Here is a 26,232-nt window from a genome sequence, read left to right on the forward strand (position 1 = left end):
GTTCTTTATAAGGAAAATAGGCTGGAATTCTCTGAAATGAGTAAACACTTTCCTGGCCAGGCTGCCAGGCACATCAGGGTTTCCCGTAAGATCCTGAAATGCACTGTGTCGAGGGGGAGAGGAAAGATATAGGTTTGGATTAAGCAAGCAGCTGGTAATGTCATTTCGCAGAGGAGCACAGATGGGTTCATCTGGGACCACCCCTGTACTGAGAGGAAAGGGTCCTTTCAGCTCAGTGCCAACAATGGACTAAATTGTCTAGAGGCCTGTTCCAACTCCATCATCTAGGACTCCAGGCAAAGGCTCTAGAGCTGCATGGGCAGCTCCTGCTGAAGTCAGCGTGTGTTGGAAGCACCTAGCCAAGGGTAAGTAACTGCCTAACATGCCAAAAGGACTTAGGAGCCTGGATCCCAGCTTCTACCTGGTCAAAGTCTTAGAGCAGGTCTCATCTAGCATTTCAATCACTTGAGCCTCTCTAATCTTATCACTCCACTCCTGCGTACCAGCCAACTCCGCAGAAACATCACCCGAACATCTGGTGCGGGCCATAGCTTGTTTATCTTAGCAAACTCCCCTGCAGTTGGATGGTGCTTTTTGTGAAACCCAGCGGAGGTGCAGACCATAGACAGAGGACTGAGCTTCCAGGTGAGTGTCAAGCAGCTGCCAGGTACTGGAAATGGCCTTTTCCCTAGTTTGTCATAAAAGGGTGTCGGTGCGGGTCTCTTAAGAGGAGAGCGGAGGAGTATGGTCTTTGGCTACAGTCTTCCCTTTACCCATACAATGGAACAACAAACACACACGCAGACCAGTGTACATAGAGTTGCTTTCTCCCACGGATCAGAATGATGCACATTTAGCCAAGCTTTTGAGGACTGTTCTAAGTTCAGACTTGAAACACCTTTAACACGGGAGCCTTGAAACCCAGATTTTTCTCCTGAGAGAGAACGAGACAGACAGAGGGACGGACAGCGTCTCTTAAGTCAGCCACTAGGAACTCCGTCCCTATGTTACTGTCGCCATTACTGTCACTTTGACAAGGCCTGAGTTTGGTACTGTAAAACTGGAAGCGCGGTCAGACAAACAAATGGCACAGGAGAGGGATGAGATGGCGAGCGCCACAGGGACACACAGAGAGTTCAGTGAAAAACGGGGGAAAAAAACAAAACAAAAAACAAAAGAAAAAACGACAAAAGAAACAAACCAACAAAAGGGGAAAAAATGTAAACCAACAGGAACAAAAACACACAGGAACTAACTTTCAAAGTCAAACTCAGGGTCACTGAGAGGGCTGCTCAGACCAGAATCTGCAGAAAACAGTAAAAAATAAATAAATAAAAATACACTTTTTTTCTTTTTTTTTTTTAAATTTCATGCTAATCAAACGGAAAAAGCAACATAAATTTAAGAGGAAATGAAAAGTTAATTTTTTGTGCTGATTTGGTAGGGGCAGGGTCACTGAAAAGTGCTTTACTTCCCCCAACCCCATGTGTGTACCCCCCATCTCCCCAGTCCCTCATTTGCTACTGGGGACAGAATGAAGATTTTCTGGATCACAGGGAGCCTTTACAGAGAACAGGGCAGGAGCCGGTCTTTGTGCCAGACTAGATTTTATTTTAGTGGCTGCATGTACCCAGAGAGTCTCCCACCTGCAACCTGAGCCATGGATCTCTCCTCACCATCGGCACACTGCAGGCTGGCATATTCAAAGGAACACCCACCTCCCATGGAAATTCAGTGGGAGCTGGGTACCTGACTCATTTAGGCTTCTTTGAAAATCCCCACCTGGATTATCAGGTAAGTATTAAGATAAAGTCACCACCGCCGATCTCTCTTTGTGCAATGGTTCCCCAAGGGAAGTTGGAAGCATCACCGGCCTTGAGTACAGGGAACTAGACTAAATGACCTACTGAGGTCCTTCCAGTCCTACGATTCTATGGCCGGGGCCATTTAAAACTACATTGCACACTTCCCTGAAGGACACACTAGAGACCACTCCTGCACTGGCCAACGGGGAACAGACCTGCTGGCCTACAACAGTCCGAGATGGAAAGCGGCTTTCTGATCAAGCCATCCCTCTGCAAGGACAGGAAAGAATCTCCCAATAAAGAATACATCAGCTATTACACTGAGACTGACTAGCTTCTTCTGAGCTTGCTGGCTAGGGCTGAGATGGAAATGACTCCCGTCCGGAGAACTTCTCTCACGTGCTGGCCTCTGTTTGCACATGGAGCCTAGCTGTGCATGCGCCAATCGATACCTAGGTGCCAGAATGCCTGGGGGAAGTGGGCACCCTAAGCTCGATGCCCAGATGTGCAAACTCCAGCCCCCTCTCGCTCCAGGTTCATTCTTCCCTGGGGTAGAGGCACTGGTATGAATGGAGTTACTCCAGGGATGAATTCACCCTCCCTGCACAACAGGAGCTGCTCTGTGGAGCGTCCCATTTGCACCCGTCATAAAGCACGTTTCCCCAGCGGGCACTTGGAAACGGTTCCTTTAACGCAACGTGAATTGCTGCCAGTTGCAGCTGGAGCTCCTCTGGGAAACTGCTTCTACGAAGGGTGGAAGGTCAGACAGAGCTGCAATAACCCAAGCTCTCCAAGCAACACTGGGCACCATCCCCGCCTCTGGGATTCAGGCTGCAGGAGGACTGCAGGGGCACACTGGATTCCATGCCCCAGCAGAGAGGCAGCAGTAAGGAGCGGTACCAGCCTGGGACCCATTGTGCTCTCAGCTGAACTGCTGTAAATCCAGAGTAACTCTACTGACTCCGTTGCAGTTACTTTGGATTGACACTAGTGGAGCAGAGCGGAGTTTGGACCAGAGTTCACGACAACTCTGGCTGCTGCTGAATCTTCCTGTGTGTTCAGTCTCCAGGGGCTGCTTTGAACCCGTTGCCTTTGCTACCTAAGGAGGTTCAGCCCCTTACCCAGCCACAAAGCTTGGGCTGCTGGGACTGACCCTGGGGAAGGCTGCTCCCATCTCCTCGCTGTGGGAATCTGAACTGAGCACTGCCCTTGTGCTCAGCAGCAATCCTTGCCCTCTGATTAGCTACCAACTTCCCAGCTCCCCCTCTCCCCCGAGAGAGCTGATGCAATCCCAAGGACAGAGATGGGCAGGGGGGAGCTCCAGAAACATTACTAACGAGCACAAAACAGCAAAAACGACAACCAGCCCCAATAGCACAACAAATTCCTTTCCAACTCCTCCTGCTGTGGGGACCCCCCAGCCGCGCAGCGGGCCAGCCTGCAGGCACCGTTCTGTGCAGCAGTGCGGGTGTCCCTCTAGGTGGGGAAGTGCCCGTGCTGGATGCATGTTGGTGGAGGCTTGCAGAGTTGCCATGCAGGCAGCTGACCCATGCACGTGTACGGAGGCCCGTAGGTGTAGAAGGGAGGGTGCCTGGTGCCTCTCTGCAAGGTGGGTAAGTGTTTTACTAGCTGGGGAAGGAGACCAGCAGGACCCCCCCCCCCCCCGAGGGTGTCTACACTAAGCGAGAAAAGGCTGTCGGGGCATTTGCTTGCATGAACAACTGCTTGTCTTGCTTCTCCTTGTGAGGGATTCATGTGTCCGCACGACAGAGCTGTTTCCGAAGAACTATTCTGGTGCATCAGCACACAGTGCCCGGGACAGATGTGCTTGCACTGGTGCATTCTGGGAATCCTGTAGCTCCCCTCCCTGGGGCCCTTGGGTAATTTCCGAATCTTAGGCACCGCATTACAAGATTGAGTCAGGAGGACTGGCTAAGTCGGGGCAGCTCCAATGCTCATGGCTGCCTATCTAACCCAGGCCGCACCAGTCCAGTTGGACCACAGCTACTGTAGTTCCAGCCATTGCAGCCGTCTGGTACAACCCATTCACAATGGCTGGAGTGGCTGTTGTGCGGAGACACAAGATGCTGCCACCTCAGAGGGCTCCAAGCATGGATTTCTTGCAGCACTCTCGCTTAGCATAGACAGGGCTCAAGAGATCTCTCCACTGTGTATTTGGCTAGAGCTGGATTGCAGCAGAGACAGCATTGCAACAGCCTTAATGCAGGCAGGAAGGGACTGGGGGAAGGGCAGTCACTCCACTTCTCTTTCCTAGGGAGAGAGGCTGGTTTGCAGCCAGTTACCTGGAGTCTGGAAGTTGATGCGTCTCATCTCCACCGGGTCCTTGGGGTGGTGAGGAGTGATCTCGGCGTTGTTCAGGAGACATTTGGTCCGCGGCTCGGAGTCTTTCCGTTTGCTTTTGAAAACCAAAGTAGAAAGCCTGTTGGTTTGGGGCCCCTTCTGCGTTGCCAACCGACTCGGGCAGGCCAGCAGCCGAGCACGGACCTGGTGTAAGTGGGTGCCACGCTCAGGCGAGGCTGAGCCAAATGCAGCCATGTCCTGAATGACCTACTGGCTCAGAAAATGGGTGCAAGGCACAAAGAATGCGACTTGCACTCCTGTGGCTCTCAGTGGATGTGGCGTTCTCCCAATGACCCTTCAAGCCAATAGCAACGTCCTGGAAGCTACTCCATCCTACGTCGAGGGATACGGCTGCAAAGGCACCTGACAGGCTTTTGTATATCAGGGGGCTTTACCTTAAACCCCACGGGAGTGGCTTTTCTGCTAAAGCCTCTTTCCATCTTCTCGGTTTGCAAGTTGCACACACTCAACTTAGGCGATGTCTACATTGGCACTTTCGTCGTTAAAACTTTTGTCGCTCAGGGGTCTGAAAAAACACCCCATATCCCCCGAAGGATAAAAGTTTGAAGGATGAAAAGCGCTGGTGTGGACAGCACTTTGTCGGCGGGAGCCGCGCTCCCGGCGATGAAGCTACTGCCCCTCGCTGGAGGTGATTTTATTTTGTTGCCAGGAGAGCTCTATCTCGGTGGTAAAGAGTGGCTACACGGTGCACCTTACAATGGCGCAGCTGCAGCTTAACGTACACTGGCAACTTCATTTACAGCACTGGTCATTTACCGAGCCCTATCTACACACAAACGTACACTGTTTTAATTAAACCGGAGCTAATCCCTGGGTGGACGCTCCAAGGTCTTGTCTACATGAAAGAGTTGCCCTGCTAAAGGTGTGATTTTAAACTGATTTAGTTTTGTTGGTACCAAAGGCTGTGTGGACATGCTTAATTTGGTTTAGTTTAGATTGAACAGAAATCGGTTTAAGTCAAACTTAAATAAGACACTCTTAAATCGGAATATGCATGTCCACACAGGCTTTGGCACCAGTTTAGAGATGTTAGTTTAAAAACTGATAGAAGTTAAACAGGTGCAACATTCTAGTCTAAACAAAGCCTACTTCAGCTTAAGTGCCTTAGTTTAGTTTAGCTTAACTTGTTCCTACTCCTGTTTGGACTTGTCTACACATAAACTTGCCTTGATTTAGTTAAACCAGTGCAAATGCCTAAATGGACACGCATACAGGTTTAAAACTATTTACATTGGTTTAGCAAATTTACAGGGGCAAACTAGGACAACAGAAACCAGGGTTCAATTGTTTTAAGAGCGTCAACACACAAAGGGCTTTTCTTCACTTAAAATGCTACAGTGGGCACAGCTGGGCTGCTGCGGCTTCATGGCTGCAGTACTTAAGTGTAGACACTACCTACGCTGACGGGAGAGATTCTCCCGTTGGTGTAGGCAATCCACCTCCCCAAGCGGCGGTAGCCGGGTCGACGGAAGAATTCTTCCACTCACTAGCACTGTCTACACAAGGACTTAGGTCGCTTTAACTTAACTGCGCCACTCCAGAATGTGGATTTTTCACACCTGACTGATGTAGTTAAACCGACCTAATCTGTTAGTGTACCCCAGGCCAAAGTTGCACCAATTTAACTAAAGCAGTTTAAAAATCCCATCTTTAGTTAAACCAGTGCAGTTGTGGGCGTAGACCAAGCCTAAAGGACTTAAGATAAACCAAAATAAACCTGGTTTAAACCGAAATAAATGTGTCCATCCAGCCTTTTGCACACCTTTAACTATACTGGTTTCAAGTCACACCGGTGCAACTCTGTGCGTAGACAAGTTCTGGTCTCGGCCAAGGGATTTTAAGCCCCAGGAGCTGGAGTCTACAGGAGCACCTGCAAAGCACAGGCTGTTCTACCCACGGCTCCAAGGCAGAAAGAAATAAGATTTGCTTCTCAGTCTATTTAGGAACTTTCTCTGCCTCGTTGCCGACTGAGAATCTCATGTATTGTTGTAGCCCAGGTCACTTCATGGCCACCCCCCTTCCCAGTCTGCACGGCACAGAAACCCCCCAATCCCCCATGCCTGCTGCAGCTACAGAGATGCCATTACCTACACAGAGGTGGAGAGCGCTGAATGCATTTTTAGTTGTCTTTTAAAGCCCCTGATAGCTGGGGGCAGTGTGATAAGCCCAGCCTGCTCTACAAGGAGCATTGCTTGGGAATCACGGCACTGCACTTTCATTCACTGCTGCTTCTGACTGGAGCCAGAATACTCATGGCCAAGCCTGTGAGTTATTTCTAGCGAAAAAATCTCACAGCCTTGGAAATGGCTGAAAAGACTCCCAGAGTTCCAGGGAAAGTCAGCACAGAGCCATCGGACAGGGAGAGGAGACATCCCCTGGCCCTGCATTCGGCTTGGACTGCAACATGAGCAGGTGCGTCTCTGCTCCATTAACCCAGCATTTACGGCCACCATCATCCTCCTCCAAGCAGGATTTGGCTTTGGCTTGAAGAGGGGCCATCCTATCCTGAATGGGCAGCTGGGCTTCCCCTCACCCCCTCTGCCTTTCCGCTGGCACAAACGTGCCTGTGAGATCTTGGTATCCGATGTCCTTTAGGACAGTGGGAGTGCCAAGGGCAGGAGAAGAGTCATCATGTGGGCAGAGATCTCTGCCCCAACGCACAGCCAGTCCGGTGCGGTGGGGATCTACAGAGATGCCAAACCTGGTGCTCTTACCTGTCTGGCTTGCTGTCCGGGGAGCAGTAAGTGGAAGGAAGAAAAGACAAACGTTGGGGTTAGAACGGAGCGTGAACCCCCATGACACACACGGAAAGGCGAGATCCCCAGCTCGGAGCGGCACCAACAGATGGTATTCAGACATTTCAAACCCAGTGGGGATGAAGCAAAGGCGGGTGCCTAAGAACATCCCCAAGGGCATGGGCAGAAATCTCCAGGCAGATGAAAGAGAGAGCATGGCAAAGCCTGACTGGCAGAGCCCGTATGCTGGGGGCCCCTGCTACCAGTGTCATTCTGTGACTTGTGCTGGCACAGTCGCTGTCATCCCCCCTTCCCTGGCTTCCCCCCCGGCCCAGTCCTTTTTCTCTGGCCATTCCCCCTCCCTTTCCCCCCACCCCGGCACTCCGCACATGGTCGGGCTGGGCCTGGGTGCTCCTGTAGCTGAGCCAAGGGCCCTGGGAGCCGACACACCTAGGTCGGGATAGCAGGCTGCTGCCGGAACTTGCTGCTCTGGGGGCTGGCTGCACGAGGGAAGGTGGGTGGCTTTCAAGGAGCCTCCCACAAAAGCACGTTGCACCCCCACTGGTCCTCTTCTCATCTCTTCTGTATCCCCCCTCCCGCCCCCAGCTGGAGAAGCAGCCTAATGCTCTGATCCGTGGGCTTGCGTGAAGAGCACCAGACAGAGCCCTGGAGGCCTCTGTTTACCCACACACTGGAGAGGCTGCGGGCATCAGCAGAACATTCCTCCACATCCCCCCGTGCTGAACCAGAGGGGAATCGCCCAATGTGAACCTCTGTCCTCTGGGAACTGGGCTGAAATCTGCCAAACCCATTTCATTCGAGGCCACTGAACTACCATGACATGGACATGGCTTTATTGACTATGGACCTGGGCTGGATTTGAACCAGGTGATCCCACTACCAGTCCCGAGCTGCCCAGTCCCTCCCTATTCCCCCAGCATCTCCCTTCCCCAGCGCGTTGCTCTGTAGCTCTGACCAAGAGCCGCACCCTCAGCCCAGCGACTCTGAGACTCTTGAGCTCCTGGGAGCGGGCACAGAGATGACCCTTACTTTTTGTAGAGCAGGATGGCGATGACGATGCAGATGATGAAGACCACGGCGAGGACTGGCCCGATGACCCATATCAAGCCCTCCTCTCCGTCGATGATTGGCTGCGGGTCGGGGTTGTCCAGCTGGATCGGGTCGGAGAAAGGACTAGCTGCGAACGTCTGAAAAACACAAAACGTAATAAAACAGCATTCAGAAAGAGGTGTGGGCCTGGGAACAGCCCCAGCTTCATTCCAGAAGAGAAGCCCTTATAAGGGAGATAGGCCCACAAGCTTTGGGGCAGACACCAACCACTAACACATGGGGTTAAGAAGAAACTTCCTCTATGAGCAACTTTCCTCATAGCTGTCCAGTAGGTGGGTTCTTGCACCTGCTGGTGCAAGAACTGATCTAGACACTATCCGACGGGATGCTAGATTAGATGGACCAAGGAGACCCCACGTTCTCATGAACGGCCAGACTGGCTTAGCCCAAGGTCCATCTAGTCCAGTGGTTCCCAACCTGCGGCCCGTGGGCTGCTTGCGGCCCAATCAGCACACAGCTTCGGCCCATGTGACATCCTCAGGGCCATACAGGTAATAGTGGATGCGGCCCACAATGGTAAATAGGCTGAGAACCAGTGATCTAATCCCATATCCTGTCTCCAACGCAATCAGCACCAGCTGCTTCGAAACAGGTTGTGCAGGCCTCCATTTCACACTAACCCAGCGGCCTCTCCCCACTCTACCTCCAATTCCTCACCTCACCCTCTGGATTTGGTGCTCAGCCAGGATTACGTTGAAATGGGGGAGGGGGAAAGGAGTAAAGACGGGATTAATACTCAGACACAGAATGACATGGCAACTCTCCTCCCCCCCACAACTAAGTACAAATTACAGATGGGGAAACTGAGGCACGGAGCGGTGACATAACTGAGTTGGTAGCCGGGGCAGGATGACAACTCACAGGTGGGTGGCACGCAGCTTTGTGCTCACTCCCCCAGAGCAAGCGGCCTTCCCTGAAATTCCCTCCCCCCGGGCATTTGGAGGAAGGGGCTGTTCCTGTCCACAGACACCGAGGATGGCTGCTGTTATTTCAGCCCATTGCTAGTGACTGTGCAGGACCTCGTCCTTAAAGCAGAAATTACCACAAGCAGGAGTAATCCGATTGGGAAATCCATTCCCAGGTGTGTCAGCCTAATCCTTTAATATTAAATAGACAACTAAATATTTATTTCCAGCAACCCCCACTTTAAAAACACGATTGCAATAACTTCTCGCTACAAGTCTGCAGAGGGATTTAATGTGATGAAGTATTAGACTGTTTCCTATTTTGCAGCAGGAAAAAAGGCAGGTGAATATTAAAGCAACTGCTCTCAGAGGGTCAAATTCAGGCTTGTGCAGCGCCACTGAAATTCACAGGATTGCTAACGATGTAGAACAGGACCCAGAGCATGCTAAACTGATTCTCTCGGTAAGGCACTCCCCGCTCACGCTTCCCACACATAGGACACATTGCTCTGAAAGCGGGACGCCTGCCTGGGTTTATTGCTCTGCTCGGGGGAGGGACACTTTTTGCAACAAAGTTAGGGTCGGTCGTTGGGATCTCTGAGCTGGTATTTCAGTATCTCTCAGTTCTAGACTCACAGCTGGAGCCCAAGTGTAGAGCCCTGCGCGGATACCAAATTTGTATCTGCATCCGATCCGCAAACATGGTCCACAGATACCTGCAGATTTGCAGGGCTCTCCCCAAGTGTGAAAAACCACCTTCCGAAGCACGTCTGTAAAACTGAAGGGCATTGCACTCACCCACTGCTTCCGCACTCAGAGCCACCTGGCTACCTGGCCCTGCGTGTGAGTGCCTGTTTACAGACAAGGGTACGTGCACCTGCAAACAGCCCTGCTCACAAATTTTCCAGGTGGATTTTTGGAAACCTTTTCAAAATGTAGCCCCCACCGTCCCAAAAGCCATTTTAAAATGTTTTTGGAGGAATATGGTTCCCAAGTGCCATAAAAATGGTACATGCCGGGTCCCAGGCTGGCTTGCAAAGTAATTTCACCTGCAGCAGCCGATTCTGGTCTGTAAGGGGACAGCAGGACCCCTAGCTTCTGAGAGAGACAGACAGCAGAGGAACGAGCGACACTTACAGCTTCCAAGTCCTGCAGCACTGCCAGGATGAAGAGGACGTATTTGTGTCCCGGCTCCAGGGCTTTGTTTTCGAAGTTGTCGTAGTGTTTCATGTCCCCCAGGATGAAGTGGGAGGGGAGCGTGCGGAAATGGGCAGCGATGTAGGGCTTGGGGAAATCCAGCTGCCGGGAATGACGGAGGCTCCGGCGCTGAAGCCTAGAGATGTCCTGAATCACCTGGAAAAGAAAAGAATGCAACGCTTGAGACCCAGCTGCTCCGGTGCACCAGGACCAGGAGGAAGGGAGGGAGAACTGAACTGTTCAGTGTGAACACAGTAGCTCCACTTGTTCTACATGCTCTGGGGGATTCGTCCTGCCCCACTCTCTTTGCTTTGGGGCTGATCTTTCCAGGAAAGGGGTCAACGGTGCGTCACACGTCACCCAGTCGGTTATAGCCATTTGCTCATCTGCAGAGGTGCCTCTCCCTGCGATCGGAGCGGAGCTGACCGAGTGCTCACCTCTTCCAGGTCCATTTCCTCGGGGCTGCTCACGGGGTTCACGAACTGGCCCCCCCTTGATTTCTTTAAAGGCACCACCACGATGTAATAAGCCCTGAGAGTCGGGAAGGAAAAGACAAGAGGGATGAACCTGCTGGTCGGAATCTCACACAGCCCCCAGAGCGGATATTTCCTAGGATATTATTTTTTCTACCTGGCATTACCATTCGTTATGGAAGGAACCCCTGGCATGCTGCTGATGGGAAAGCACCTGAGCAACGCAATGATGATGGGGGTTATAAGATAACGTTGGTCCCAAGCCGCCTCTCCCTATCTGCACCCCACTCGCTGGCTGGAGGCGGAGGCCACTTGCTGGCCGACACCCTGCATCCCTGACTTACACCATCATTGGTAGAGGCAAGGTCGGCCGTTTCCTCCTCTCCAAGGACCACGCCCTTATGGCTGCCTACCCACCCTCTGTGCAGCCCCGCAGGATCTGAGCGAGCACCTTGCAGCAAATGAACCAGCCCCCACCCGCGACTGCATCTAATCGTTTTTCCGTGGGCAGCTGTCTCACAATTCGTGCTACAGCAGAAGCCTTGGGATCCAACGTTCCCAGGTCACCAGGCCCCTCATGGTGTTGTGGATGGGGGAGGGAGAGCCAAAGCCAGTCATTCACTTTTAGCCCCTAGCTTGGTGTAGAACACTAGCTAGTTTCCACCTTGGCACCAGGGGCCCTTTTATTTTTGCCCCATGGGTCCTTCCTTCTCTGGCAGCCTGCCTTTGAAACCATCATTCGGTCTCTCTCGTGGCTTCCGAGCAGGGACAAAGGCAGCGGAGCAGACTCACGGAAGCTGGCACGTCCCACTCTCGGGCCCTGGGCTGCAGGGGAATTTGCAGTTCCTATCAACTGTTCTAGGCATCTCTGCCTCGTTAGTATCCCTCCTATTTAATATCGGTATCCTCGCTGGGATCAAGGCCCCACAGGGCTGCGCCGTACCAGAGGGGCCTTGTCCCCAGACAGTTTACAAGCCAAGGGGGAGGTTTCCCAAAGCACAGATGGCCATCAGCCCCTGCCCCCACCCCCAACAAAGGCTGGATTATTAATCCCCACGGTCAGACGAAGCCCCGAGCAGAGACTTGCCCAAGGTCACACAGGGCGTCTGTCTGCCAGGAATCAAACCTGGGTCTCGTGATTCCCAACCCAGTGCCCCCTTCCTCTGAGCTTACAAGGGCTTGTGGTGCCGCAAGATGAAGCAAATGGGACAGTGACCCCCTGGCAGATGAAGGAGGCCTCGTAATAAGGACACCGCCTACGTCGCCAGCTTGAATCTGGGCCAGCAGTGACCGACTCTCCGGGGTCTGTTTGCTGGTCCATGGGGGAACGAGTCAGTGGTGCCCGCCTGCTGCAAGTGGGTAACTTTGCTGGTAGCCTCAGTGGACAAGCCAAGGACTGAATGGGCCACAGAAGATGAACACTTCTCAGCCCAGAGAGGCCGCTCCTCCACACCACGGTTGAGGCACACTTGCAGGACAGCTAGCAGGGAGACGTTTGCTCTGCCCCTGCCTGTGCCCGTTCTCTGGGCACTGCGGCTGTTAGCATGGCCCTGTGTGTTATGATCTACCGCCACTACGTTCACTGCAATAATAGGAGCTTACTGGACAGGCACCGAGCTCTTCACGTCCGGCAGGATCACCACCACGTTGCCATCCGCGTCGGCCTTGTGAGTCACCTCCGGCTTCTTGGTCAGCATGTCAGTGGTTGTCCAGGCCGCCACGTTCTGCTGCAGGCCGCCCATGCTGTTCCCCCGGTTCGTCAGGACAAAGTTGTAGAAAGTGCGGGGTTTCAGATTGGTGATAAGCTTTTTGGTGGTGCGGCCGTCCACATCGATGTTCAGCTCGTTGTACTGGATCTGAGCAAGGTCAGAGCACCCATAGGAGTCAGCCTCCTCTATGCAACACCACACCACAGAGCCTCCTGCCCTCCCAAGCAGCACTGCCCCTGCAGCTCAGCCGCTAACCCCTCCACGCAACTGCTGCGTACATGGGAACGAGTGTCTGGGTGGTGAGCAACCACAAAACTCCTTTGGCTTTCTATAGCGCCCTCCTCCATTGGGTCTTGCAGCACTTTACAGGCATGGGATGAAGCCTCATGACTTCCCTGGGAAGCAATATTCTGATTTTAGACATGGAGAAACTGAGGCACGGACCACTGGAGCGACTTGCCCAAGGTGAGAGGGACTCAACAGCAGAGCTGAGAATGAAACCAATTCTCAAACGCACCAGTCACATCTATGAGACACCACTCCCCGCCTGTGGCTGGGAACACAACTCAGGAGTCCTGTCTCTTAAGCTCCAAGCTCTACCCACTAGACCATATTCCTCCCCCATCTTCCATAACCAGGAACAGAATTTAAGAGTCCCAAATCTCAGTCCCCAGCTCTATACTTCATTGCCGCTCAGAAAAGTTTTTGGGGGCAGGGAGAAGAGGCTGTGTTCCAAAACACTGCAAAAAGCCCCTGGTGGGTTGACATAGCGGTAATGGAGATGAGCTTCCCACAGTCAGACTCCCCATGGGAGCCGCTGGACCCCGAGCAGGAGATAAGCGTCTCTCCAGGAGTGCCCGTGGCAGCTGGGTTCAGGGGAGGAGGAGGGTTTAACCCTGAATATACCATCTCTGAATTCTACCCCCTGCTGCCCTACAGCCCCCGAGAGGTGGGCCATGGGGACAGGGTCCCTAGTCCCACTTGCCTTGTAGGGGATGGGAGAGTTGTAGTTCTCGGGGAACTCCCAGCTCAAGAGGACGGATGTCTTCATCACCATCTTCACCTTGAAGTTTTTGGGCAAAACTGCTGGAAGAAAGTGCAAAGGGAGGGGGGCGGGAAAGGGAAAGAGAGCGGAGGGGCTATCAGATACCGACAGCAGGGGGCTGGCTGCACTGACGCAGGGAACAGAAGGACCTGCTCCGTCTTCCACACTCTGCTTGGGTTTTGCCAGAGGCCCATCCCCGACACCCCTTCCCACGCCAAACCCTAGCCTAACCCATGGGCGGGGTGGGGGAGGATCTCTGCCCAAAGACATCCCGCCTCCCCCCACCCCACCCAGCCTCACTAAGCCAAAACCCCCCATGAAACGCTGGGCGCCCGAGCAGCTGCTGTGGCGAATCAGGCTCTGGACGTCGGAGCAGGCTCAGCTGAGGACAAGCCTCTGCCGGGTTTGCGTTTGGCATCTGGCTGCGTGGCGGCTTGCAAAAGCTGAAGAAAAGGCTCATCCCACCTGTGAGAAAGGCTGGCTTGCCCCCGTGGCCAGTCAGGAGGGCGCCTGGACTTAACTTGGAAGGAAGCAGTAAAAGGGACTTACCTGGCGAAGGCAGAGAGGAGCGCGGGGCCCGTGCGTGAGACCAAGTGCTTTGCATTTACTCACCAGCCCGTCCTAGGCTGGCTGGACCGCCCCGGCTCTCTGCCTCCCGGCGCCAGCCCCGGTTACAAGGAGAGAGAGGAGAAACCGGTAAGTCCTACCTTGGTCCAGTAGGAACGTCCGATACTGGACGGTCGGGCTGTATGGCCCAGGCCCTTTACTGGTGTGAGCCCGGATTTTAACGTCGTAGGCGGTGTTGGGTTTGAGGCCGTTGAGCGTGTATGAGTTCTCGGGGGAGGGGGACAGGTCTTTTTCCAAGGGGTTGCCGGGGGAACCGGCTTCCCGGTAGGCCACGGTGTACTTGACAATGGCTCCATTCCTCTCGGCCAGCACGGGGGGCAGCCAGCCGAACTGGACCGACATGGAGGTGATGTTGCTCGCCTCGAGGATTTGGGGGTAACCTTTGGGGATGTCTTCGGGGATGGTCAGCTCCTGCACGGCCTCTTCCCCAAAGCCAGCCCGGCTTTTCACGGCCAACTTGAAAACGTACGTGGCGCCCTTGTGGATGTTGGTGGCGGTGTACTTATCCTCCTGGGCCGTGAACTCCAAGGTGAATAGGGGATCTATGTCCTGTCGACCGAATTGGAGCCGGTAACCCATGACCTGGCCCTCGGCATCCAAGGGAGGCTCCCATTTCACCAGGAGAGAATTCTCCTGAGTCTGATGCACGGACAGGATGGGCTTCCCTGGAACTGGGAGAGAACAGAAGAGAAGAGACAAGCTCAGCCCTGCGCCAGCTCTCCTCCTCACACAGGGGATGGAGAAGCTGGGAGAAGGGGTCAGAGAGCAGAGCTATCTCACGAAGTGGGCACAAGGAAATCCTGGCTTCTCTTGTTGGCTCTGCTGCTCGGAGTGCTTGCGGAGTGACTTCCCAAGGCCACGTGGACCAACACTTTTGAGAGGCCGCTGATTTTTGGGTGCCCAATTCAAGACATCTTCAAGACTGAATTCAGCAGGGCCAGGCACCCCCAGCTGCCACCGACTACCGGTTGCCCTGAAAATCAGGCCCTGGGTGTCTCAAGTCAGGCTCCCAAAATTAGTGGCCACTTTCGGAAGCATTTACCTTGACTTCACTGTGACTCACTGTCTGAAACAGGAATGTTAACGTTTGCCCACCTCACAGGAAGCTTTGTGACGATGACTGGGTTAATGTTCGGACAGCATTTAGAGCCTAGATTCCAAGACCAGGACGGACCACTGTGATCACACAGGCGATCCGACTTGATAACACCGGCCAGAGAACTTCCCCAGAATAATTCCTAGAACAGGTCTCTTTGGAAAACATCCCATTTCGATTTGAAAGCAGTCAGGGATTGAGAATCCACCCCCACCCCTTGGTAGATTGTTCCAACGTTTAACTACTCTCACTTAAAATTGACACTTGTTTCCGGTTTGAATTTGCCAGGCTTCAATTTAGGAAAGGAAACATACTATCGAAGTGCTAAGTACTACTCCAGAGTCCGGTTTAGACATACAGTTCTGATGCTTTAACCCCCTCTCCCTCCAAAATGTTCTGCAGGAAGGGTCCACGGGGACTCAGTGACAGATCCCAGGAGGCTAGTTTCCAGCCCCCAGTTGTACTAACTAGACATGACTGCCTCCCAGAGCTGGGAAGAGAGAACCCAGGAGTCCTGTCTCCCAGCCTCCTGCTATAGCCACTAGACAACACAACTCAGGCAGCAAAACAGGACAGAAATAGATTGGAGCAAGCTGGAAAGCACAGAGTTGCTGAAGGTGAAGTAATGAAGAATGGGAAAGCCGAGTTTCTGGGCAGCCTGGGGTCCTGAGCAGCAGGCACGAAGCAAGTTTGGCAGCCATCTGATCACCCAGCTGGGAAGAGACAAGACGGGGGCAAACGGGGACTGGAAACAGACCCCAGGATATGGGTGAAGGGGAGGAGAGTCAAGTCTCTGTCTACCCAGTTCGGCTTCTCCCCTCCTGGACATCACAGGGACATTGTTCTCAGCCCTCCGCAACCTGTCAGTTCTACTGAGTTTATGGGATATTGTGGGAGTTTGGTGATGCCTCTGCCCAATGAGCCCTGTCCCTGCCTGAATGCTAAATGAGCTAATGGCCAGGGTTTGATTACATATGCAGGCCCAGGGTTACCGGAGCCAGAGTGGCGAGGGCATTAATTCCGGCAGCTCATGCGTCGTTTACACTCACTCCTCTCTATTAAAGATCTAATTTCCTTCTCTCTCCCAGTAGAGGAAGCGGGGGAGGAGAGGGTAGAAGGGAAGGAAACGGGTTTCAGAGAAACACAAACCAGCTCTGAAGTTAATCTGGCTGGGGGCATGCAGGTGAGGATGTGAAAGGTGCTTTGGGCCTGGCTGACGCAAGGCATCATTGGGCAGAAAGGCAAGTGTGTATGTGACACACTCAGAGACCCTGGCAGCACCAGGGGACACCAGGGAAGCCTGCTTGGTTGGAAGCAACAGCCCAGACACGTGAACACCCAGGCATGGGCTGCCTGGAATGAATGTTTTATTCATTTCGAACAACTGGAGAATGGCTGGTGAATGCTGCTGGGAAAACCTCCTTTGGAAACACTTAAGAAACACAATGTTATTACAGAGAGAAACAATGCCATTATCTTTATGTCTCAGTTTTTATCACAAACATTACTATAATCAGCCAGGCCTGGAAATATTACATTTGCACCACAAATATAATTTGGAGGGAGTGGGGAAAGGAAGGGGAAAAAAGTGTTTTATTTTGCAATTGGGTTGGATGCTAAAAGAGAAAATTGGATGTATTACAGTATTTAAATTGAGCCCCTAGCCCTGAATGATAAAGAAAGAAACCTCTCCTCTTGGAAGGTGTATTGACTCAACAGTGGAAAGGAGATGATAACATTTCAGAGCCATTTGAAACATTTTCTGGGGGTGGGGGGGGGAACGCTATTTCAAGTTGGGGGAATTTGAGTCTCGGGTAATAGCTGCTCTGCTGGAGAAAACATATCTGGGTGACTGATGCAACTCTGTTGCACATTCTAATGTGAGAGATGAGAAAGGACGACAAGACAGAGGGAATGAGTGACAAAGGATCGGGGGGAAGGCTACGGAAGAGAAAACGGAAAGGGAAAAGACCAGTGAAGAAGCGAGAGAGGGAGAAAGACAGAGGAGGGAAAGAAGTGAAAGAGGGAAATCTAGGAAGAGCGAGAGGATAAGAAGCGGGGAGATGCTAGGAGGCAGTATGCCAGGCTAAACTGAAGTGGCACTGAAAGGAGCGAGGTGCAGATGTGCGGGTGGTTTGCTGCTGGCCTCTGAATGAAGTTTGCTTCAGTGTCTGGAGGATTTGTGGCGCGACGGTTTGTCCTCTTCAATACCGGGACCCTCTCCAGCTGGGCAGGAAAGGCCACATTAAAGGGGAAAGGCTCCAATCTCCAACCCCAACGCTCACTGGAGAAAGGATGCATGGAAAGGGAGCCACAATGCTGGTGTCTGCCCTTCCCATTCCAGGCCAGGATGCCAGATTCCTGGCTGCGTCGCTCCCTCAGCTGCGGCTCTGCATTGGCTTTGTAGTCTTAGGGGTGCCCAGGTTAATTACACCACATTTGACCAAGGGCCTTTGATCACTGGAGTGGCAGCTCACAACATTTCCAGGAGTGGCTGATGTCAGCTGATGCAGCTGCCTTGCACAGGGGGAGGCAGAGAACCCCTGAGCTGAGAAGAAAAGGAAGGGAAAGAAAAACCAGCAAGAAGAGAGAGAGACACAGGAAGGGAATGAAAAGGGGAGAAAGCTGCTGCCTGAGAGGAGTGCATGCGAGAACATGGCGGGCAGGGAACAATACGAGCGGAGAGGGAGGGGGGTAAATGCGATTCCATGGCAATGCCTTGAGACATAAGGGGAAGGTTTCAGAGGGCCAATTGCTGGTCTAGGCTCAGCAGGTCTCTCCTCTCCCCATAAAACCTTTCGAGTGCTGCAGAGCTGAGCTGAGCTGTAATAGCGGAGGAGGAATTGCAGCACCACTGACCCCAGGGATGAAAGGAGGCGAGGGCACCCATTTCCCAGTGCAGCAGAAAGGTTCAGGGGAACGAGAGGCAGACAGATCCCTCAGTGGCTTTCGTCGTTCCTCGGCTCTGTCCCTGCCTCCTTGCCGTGACCCCGTTTCTTTGTGCTCGGACCGGGAGCAGCCCTGCCACAAGGAATACGTCAAAGGGATGAAAGAATCAGGGTTTGGGAGGGCAGCTGCGTGGCAGCCGGAGCCTGGCTCCAGGAGATCAGTCTAGCAAAGGTCAATGCTGTCTGTTCTTCCTCTCCGCACTGACCCTGGCGCTGCCAGTACAGCCGTCAGAGACAATGCGATGGGGGTGGAAAAGCAGGTAGCCTCAGATATCCCCATGTCTGTTCTATACCTCTGCTGTTTGCCGGTCTACATTCGCTGCGTGTTCTGCCTGGCCCAGGGGCGCAGCAACTGTTCGGTGCAAGACTGTGCTGAGCGTCATGGTTTGTGTGTATAAAAAGATCTTCTGTACTTTCCACAGTATGCATCCGATGAAGTGAGCTGTAGCTCACGAAAGCTTATGCTCAAATAAATTGGTTAGTCTCTAAGGTGCCACTAGTACTCCTTTCCAGTTGGAGTCTGTTTCCCTAGGAGTGGGAGCACTTCAGACACTGCGTCCTCAGTGCTGGGGGAGCAGGACCAGGCCAGCCCAGGGCGCAGAAACCCCCTTCACTGGATCTGCAGTGCTGGTGATCGCTCTGGACAGAGCGGGGCCGACCCCCTCCAAGCTGGAAGGATGGCTCGAGGGGAGCGTAAGTGGAGATTATCGTCAGGGCTCTGAGGACCACTGGCCTCCTAGTGAGCACATGCCTCACTCCAGGGCTGTGCCAGGAGAGGATTTGGGGACTTTTAGATCAACACCAGTTGATCCCATGTGAGACAGGATCTGACTTTCCCTTCCCATCTCAGTGCCCTACGTCTGCTGCTCCCTCCCCCACACCTCACCCCTACCTCCCGACTGGGGTGCTCCAACGTCTGGTTTTCTTGTCAGCTGACACTAGAGTTTCCATCCTACTGCACTCGCAGCCTTAGAATTTCCTGGCCTTTGCCTCTCAGGTCCATGTGGCTGGTCTGTGAGGTCCCCAGCGAGAGGAGCCGCTCTGAACTCCGGCAGGGCCACAGAGCCATCTCCTTCCAACCTCACCGGCTTCCATGCCGCTGACAGGTTTGCTCAGCCCTCTGGCCAATTCTCCGCTGGGCCAGAGCCGCTGATCTCATAGGCAGCATGGAAAGATGATCGATACCCCTCTGGTTCCAGCCTTTCCTCCAGGTAAACCTTACTCAAGTACTCACAACCCCTGCTGACGTACGCAGCCCTGTTCCCTGCCCAGAAGTCTACAGCACACCTCCTGCACGGCACAAACTGGACCAGGTTCGAGTTTCCCTTTATCAGCCGGGTGGTTTGAGGAGGTGGGAGTCCTTAGCTGTATTGGGGATGGAGCATATCTAGTATAGGCGATCGGGAGGTGTAATGAGTTGGTTCTCTGCTGTATTGGGTGGGAGGATGTTCTCTTCAAGGGAGAACTGGGAGTTCTCTGGTTTAGAGGACTGGGGGGAGGGGTTATGCATTGGGAATGCTCTGCTTGGCTGTATTAAGGTGGGAGGTTCTCTGGGGTACAGGACTGGGGGTGTGGTGAGCTGAGGGTTCTCTGCGGTACTAGGGTAGGAGACTGTCTTTAGGGAGAATCAGGCCTTCAGTGCTGGATTGGGGAAATTGTTCCTCTGCATAACAAGGTTGCGAGATGTGATGAGCTGCATAGCGAGGAAAGAGTTTCTCCAATTCTGGGCCGGGGGGAGTGAGACGAGTTCCAAAGGGCAGGGAGGGGGAGGGGGAGAGCCTCTCACCTGCACCCTTAGTCGTGACCAGTTTGGGTTTGCTGCGGGCGCCGTCCCCTTTCATGGTGTAAGCCGCCACTGTGATGGAGTACGAGGTCTCGGGCTGGAGCCCAGCAATGATCATTTCCTGTTTGCAAGATCCCAAAGAGAGAGAGAGTGAGATTTTTGTTTTTTAAAACAAAAGCTTGTTTCCTTGCAAGAGCCTTAGCCCTTTCCAGCATGCAGGAACGTTCACCGACACTGAAAACACAAGGCAGTTCTAGGAAAACATGGAGGGGGGGGTGGGGGAGGCACACACGCTATGAAACACAACCACCCCAGCTGCGAACAGACCGGGCGTCCGCCGGGACCAGGATGAAACGCACGCTCCCTCGAATCCACCTCAAACGCAGCCCCTATCTCAATGCCAACCGGTTCAGCCATCAAAACATGGCCGTGCTCTTCAAAGCTTCCCGCTCTCCCACACAGTCTCAGAGGAGGGCTCCGTGGCTTCAAGGAGATTAAACTCTCCCCCCCACACCCGCTAGTGAGAGACTTAAAAAAAAAAAAAAAAAAAAACACAAAACCCCACCGTCTGTAATATTAAAGGGATTGCTTTAATGCAAACTGCAAAGCGACATTTGCTGCCTGCATACTAGGGCTCTGTGTTACTTTCACAACACCCCCCCCCCCCCCAATTCTCTTTCACTCTCACCACACCTGGCTCCTAAAGAGCTTTTGTTATAAAGCAGGATTCTAGCCTGGCCCTTGGCAGTGAGGTATTCTGCCCTTCAAAGACTGTTATAACAAGAACGCCCAAGTTAAACCAAGCAGGATGGGGGCATGCACAGCAGGGTTTTCCCCAGAGTCCTGGGCGGCAGGGTGAAGGGAACCTTGCATTTGTTTGATCTCCCTTCCCTCTACAAAGTCTAGGCCCCAGGCTAGCACTTGGGAAAAATTTTCTGCTCCTGAGAACATCTGTCCTGCCCAAAGTGGGGCAGGCAGTGAGAGAGTGGACCTTAAAAACAACATGCTGCTGAGGAGGAGGGATGGTCTAGTGGTTAGGGCGCAAGCCTCAGACCTACAAGAGTGGCCTTCAATTCCCTGCTCTGGCATAAACTTTCTGTGTGACCCTGGGCAAGTCACTTAGGCTGCGACAACCAATGACCCGCAGCCTGGCCACAGCTGACTTGGGCTTGTGGGGCTCGGCCTGCAGGGCTAAACATTGCAGCGTCGATGTTTGGGCTGGAGCCCCGGTGATGGGGACGGGTCTCAGTGCCCAGGCTCCAGCCTGAGCCTGAACATCGACACCGCAATGTTTAGCCCTGCAGCCCGAGCCCCAGTCAACTGACCCGGGCTCTGACACTGGGTGCCGCAAGTTTCTTATTGTAGCGCAGACGTACCTCTAGGGTCTACCTACGCTGCAGCTGGGAGTGCGCTTCCCAGGTCAGGGAGACAGACACACAGTAGCTCTGCTTGCGCGCTGGTGCTAAAAACAGCGATGGAGCCGGAGTTAGCACGGGCAGCAGCTTGGGGTGGCTGTCCGAATACCATCCTGCCCGGACCCCTGGGGGGCATTCTCAGGAGGCGAGCCCACGCTGCTCCTAGCTACGCTGCTATCTTCAGCATGCTAACTCGAGCACAGCTAGCTTGTCTGTCTATTCATGCTGGGAGGCACCCTCCCACCCGTAACGTAGACGTCCCCTTAGCCTTGCTGGGTATGTCTACACTGCCGTTAAAACCCTGTAGCTGGTCCTTGCCAGCTGGCCTGGGCTCACGGGGCTCAGGCTAAGGGGTCTGCAGTGTAGATGTTCGGGCTGGGGGTGCAGTCCAAGCTCTGGGACCCTCCCGCATCACAGAGTTCTGGAGCCCGAGCCCAAATGTCTACACCACGATTACACAGCCCCCTTAGCCCCAGCCCAAGTCAGCTGGCATGAGCCAGCCATCGGTTTTTAATTGAAGTGTAGACACACCCTCTGCTCCCCATCTGTACACGGAGGATAAGCGCGCTGCCCTGCCTCACAGGGATGTGAGGAGGGTAACTGCATTCAAGACTGCGATGCTCTTTGAGGTCTCATGAAAAGCACTGCATGAGAGCCGAGCATCATTCTTAGCAGGCAATCAAGATTTCAGCCTAAATATTTTTATTCTAGCAGCCTAAGCCTCAGTACCCGCTAGCCCAAGGGAGGGATGCCTTCCCCCATTGCTTTGTGGCTACTGTCGTCCTTAAAACCATGCCAGCATTCAAGTGGAAGAAGTAAACACTGCAGCTGGGAGCAGGCACCTCAACCCAGAAACACAGACTCGCTCTAGCACTGCTTGGACTAGTGCGCTACAAATAGCTGTCTGGACATCGTGGCCTGGGCTAGACACCCAGCATGGACCCAGGGGATCAGGTGGGCTGATACTCTACCCATGCTGTGAGGAATCCTCCCAGCTGCAGTGTAAACACACCCTAGAACCACAAAGTTGATTTTAAGGTCCAGCCCCTTGCGAGTTGCTAGGGCTAGCAGGGAGCGCTTTGTACCAGAGAACAGCTGGGAACCTCGGCTTTCTAATGGCCCAAAGTGTTCACATTCAAGCCCGGATGATTTAGAAGCTACTGAGCTCTTACGTCTCTAACCCAGCAATGTTTCTTCAACAGTGGACCAGGTCTCTGATATAGTCGCAGACCTTGCTCCCACCAGCCCGTCTTTAAATATGCAGCTTAGTTAGTTTGGTCCCACTTTGATGTTTGGATTGCTTCCACTATCGAGAAGCAGCTGACTCGACCTTCCCTAAGAGCTCTGGGGAAAACCCTGCGGTATTGCCATGTGCTGACTAAAGGAGCAGTAGGGATGGCATTGCGAAGCATACAGGGTGGGGCGCAGAACAATGCATAGAAACACCATAACAGGCTTGAAAATAGACAAACTAGCACTGAAAAAATAAATAAAGAAGAAACAAATGTCACACCACAAATGAAGAGGGTGGAAGGGAGAGGGCAGAACCGGGACCAGGCAGGAAGCGTTTTACTTACATATTCAGCAGTGTCATCTGTTTCCCACTGAGCAGAGAACAAGAGAGGATTTGCAAGTGAGAACACAAGGGGGAGAAGAGGGAAGAGAAACACACACAAAGCATGAGGAAGAAATCCCCGGGCAAGTGGCAACTGGAGGTCAGAGGTTACCAGGCTAAGGTGAAGAAAGAAGTAGAATGGGAGAGGTTAGTAGATTTCGTAGTGATCTTGGCTTGATTTAAAGGAATGGAGCCCCGCCCTGGGGCCTCCCAGAAACGGGAAGGATGGAGCCTACTTATCCCAGTGTTGGGAGAACGGCTCATGGTCTTCCTCAACAGCTACAGTCTGGAAGTGCGAACTAACTGAAAATGACAAGGGACTTGTTTGTTGGAGAGATGCTGTGCCACTTACCAGTAATTTGGGTCACTTGGGGCTATAACCCAAACAGATGGCTAGGTTGCCCTCCCCACAAGCCGCCATGGGAGAGGAAAGGGGGCAAGAAAGTCCTCACCTGGGCATCAGCCAGCATGACATCCTTGATCTGGGGCAACCCCTTGGCCTCTCCATTCTCCATGCGCACATAGTGGACCTGATAGCCACGGATCTGCCCATGCTGGCGGTTCTGGACTGGAGAGCGCCAGAACACTTGGATGGCCGTCGAGTTCAGAACCTCCACCTCCACTTTGCGAGGTGGGGCGCTGGGCACTGTGGGGAAGGGAGAGAAAAGAGGGTACAGGCGTTAAGGCTTAGCACTGGATGCCCGTCCAAGTTGCATGGGGCAGGCACATACTGCATCTAGAGCCTTGCAAGCGGGCTGAGAGTCAGCGAGACTTGTGGAAGGCCACCACATCTGCCATCGCACGCTGTCATGGGCAGCGTCTGGATGGCCGCAGCATAGCTTGCCGATCCGGATGCACGAAGGTGAGCTCACGTCTTCTCTCTCTGCTCAACCTTCCTTCCAGGAGCCCCTTCCTCAGAGCTGCCTGCCCAGAAGGAGCTGTATAATTCTGGATCAAACCCACGGGCAAACCTGATTTCTGAGGAGCTAGCCAAGGAAAGCTTTGGCTGTGCTTGAGGGACACTGTCTGGGACAATGCTTGAAGCAAGGGAGATGGGATTGAGCCAGCCCTTTCAAGGCATTTAAATGCATCTGGTACTCAGCAGCAGTGGTCTGACCTCAGGGCATGAAATGGGAAGAGACGCCCTGGAAAGAATTCGGATGGAAAAAGGATTTGGAGCAGTGTATGGGAGCCAGGCCAGAACAACACTGCATCTCTGTCTCCCAAGGGCACCGGAACAGGGCTGGCCAGGGGGCCATGACCCTCCCACTTTTTACTGGCCGTAAGGGCGAGCAATGGGAGGGAGGGGCAGAGAGGAGGAAGCCGGGGGTGGGGGTTTGGGGGAAAGGGCAGCATGGGGGCAGCGTCTTGGGGCAATGGGTGGCTGGGGGCAGGGCCTCGGGAAGAAGGGACGGTACGGGGGTGAGCCTCAGGGGACGGGGTGGGGCCACGGTTCGGGCGCCTGTAGCCCCCCCGCTTTTAGGGTGCTTCTGCCGCTCCTGCTGTCTCCTATTACTCTGATCAAGTTATTACCTCCATTAGTGGGTATCGTGTTAGGATATAGGCAGAGGGGTGGGCAAACGGGGGAGCTGTTAAAGGTGACCCTGCAACGGAAAAGAAAATTGGACTTGGGTCCTTTTCTGCTTGTTTGTGATGGAGGAAGAGAGCCCAGAAAGGTTTTGTTTGTTTTTTAAATGGTTTCCCCTTTTTCGCTTGCTTTATTTTACCCAAGAAATATCCGTTAAAGCAAATCTTCCCTGTTCTTGCTTGAGGTCTCCTTAGGAGAACCAGAGGACTGGAACAAGAGCTCTCAGTTCTTTCACGAAGGGGCTGGGATGTTACTACTTTAACAAAGAGATCCCTTCTCCTGTTTCTCTGTTTGTTGAGTTAAATATGCCTTAACGACAAAAATGGGAAGGAAGGAACCCTCACATATTTTTAAATAATTCTGGCTACAAATCCTGTCCCCTCTCAATGGTCCAGATTCTACAACCTTGATAGCTGTGAGGTCATAATCTAACTAGCTCTCCAGCCTGCCACAGAATTTCCTCGGGAAAGCAGTGGGGACAAGACTTGAATGCTTGGATGTTAAAAAAAAAAAAATCAAGTAGGAAAAAAAGCCTTAAAGGACCTGATTCTCAGAGGGGCTGATGTCCATAGCAGCTGCAGGTTTTGGGGATGAGGAAATCTGGGGTCGGGGTGTGTGGGGGGAACTTTCAGGCCTTCTTCTGGCATAAAAATTGGCAAAAAAAGGGACCCAAAAATCCAATGTCTTTTCCTTTGCAGGGAAGTCTCCTCAGTCACGTATTTGTGGGGGACTCGGGAGGAAAGGAAACCGAAAGGAGACGGAATTACCATCTTCGTCTGTTCGGACGACGACTGGCGAGCTCTCCGGGCCTGGCCCCACCTCCGTGTGCGCCACCACGGTGATGCGATATTCTGTCCACTTTTCCAGCTGTTCCAGGAGGATCTGATTGGTGGTTGGGGGGATATCATTCACCTCCTTCAGTTCCGTGTCCTCAGAGTCCAGCGCTCGATAGCGGACGCTGTATTCAGCCAGGACACCGTTTTGGCTCTCGGCCGGCGGAGGCCGCCAACTTACCAGAATGGCAGTGGATCTGGTGCTGACGCAGTTTATGTCTTGAGGGGGGGCAGACGGTTCTATGAGGGGGGGAAATTCAGGGGGGAAGGGAAGAAGGGGAAAAAAAACAAAAGATGGGAAAGATAAAAAAAAAGAAAATAACAAAAAAAATCTAAAATAAAACGTACAAAAAATTTGAGTTAGGAAGATAAATTAAAAAAAAGAGAGGGGGTTGGGTTTGGGGTTTTTTAAATAAATAAATAAATAAATAAAGGCAAGAGAAACGAAACGGGGGCATCGGAACATAAACGTTACAAAGCAAAGGAATAAAACACAGAGCGGGCTAGCCCAAAGTGACCTTCATTTTCAGCTACGGGTGACTGGACCACAGCTGAGTAGCCAGCCCTTCCTTCCTGGGACGGGCAGCTTTTAGCCCCTGTTTTTAAAGCAGCCTTGCAAACTTCAATAAAACCAAAGGCAAGATGAACTGGTAAAGTTGCATTAAGCCAAAGTTTTTAAACTAGGCTTCGTAACACCAAGTTTTGCAAAAGGGACTAACTAAGGATCTGATTTTCAAAGGTTTTTAGGTGTCTAAAGATGCAGATGTGTGCCTAGCAGGATTGTCAAAAGCACCTAAAAGTGCCTAACTCTCATTGGAGTGAGGTGTCTAAGCCACTTAGGTGTGTTCGAAAATCCTATTAGGCACTTATCTGCATCTTTAGGTGCCTAAATACCTTTGAAAATCTGACCCTAGGTGATTTTGGATGCGTTGATTCTCAGCGGGC

At 52.9% G+C, this 26,232-nt stretch overlaps 1 protein-coding gene across 31 annotated transcripts in view; it reads right to left on the reverse strand.

Annotated features, from left to right (window-relative positions):
- PTPRS (protein tyrosine phosphatase receptor type S) overlaps positions 1 to 26,232 on the reverse strand; it is a 243,923-nt gene that overhangs the window by 22,409 nt on the left and 195,282 nt on the right. For 5 of the 31 annotated variants that reach the window (XM_037885501.2, XM_037885499.2, XM_043535955.1 and 2 more), the window contains 13 exons: positions 25,222 to 25,527; positions 23,319 to 23,512; positions 22,829 to 22,855; positions 19,840 to 19,957; positions 14,090 to 14,680; positions 13,323 to 13,420; positions 12,231 to 12,484; positions 10,593 to 10,686; positions 10,096 to 10,311; positions 7,973 to 8,130; positions 6,902 to 6,925; positions 4,109 to 4,221; positions 1,257 to 1,304 (listed from right to left, as the gene is read on the reverse strand). In XM_037885501.2, coding sequence (XP_037741429.1) covers positions 1,257 to 1,304; positions 4,109 to 4,221; positions 6,902 to 6,925; positions 7,973 to 8,130; positions 10,096 to 10,311; positions 10,593 to 10,686; positions 12,231 to 12,484; positions 13,323 to 13,420; positions 14,090 to 14,680; positions 19,840 to 19,957; positions 22,829 to 22,855; positions 23,319 to 23,512; positions 25,222 to 25,527 — 2,241 coding nt within the window. The remainder of the gene's footprint in view (positions 1 to 1,256; positions 1,305 to 4,108; positions 4,222 to 6,901; positions 6,926 to 7,972; positions 8,131 to 10,095; positions 10,312 to 10,592; positions 10,687 to 12,230; positions 12,485 to 13,322; positions 13,421 to 14,089; positions 14,681 to 19,839; positions 19,958 to 22,828; positions 22,856 to 23,318; positions 23,513 to 25,221; positions 25,528 to 26,232) is intronic. The other 26 variants (XM_037885504.2, XM_043535957.1, XM_043535963.1 and 23 more) reach the window with 14 other exon arrangements.

Source organism: Chelonia mydas, chromosome 25 (assembly GCF_015237465.2).
Source record: "Chelonia mydas isolate rCheMyd1 chromosome 25, rCheMyd1.pri.v2, whole genome shotgun sequence".
Lineage (NCBI taxonomy): Eukaryota > Metazoa > Chordata > Testudines > Cheloniidae > Chelonia > Chelonia mydas.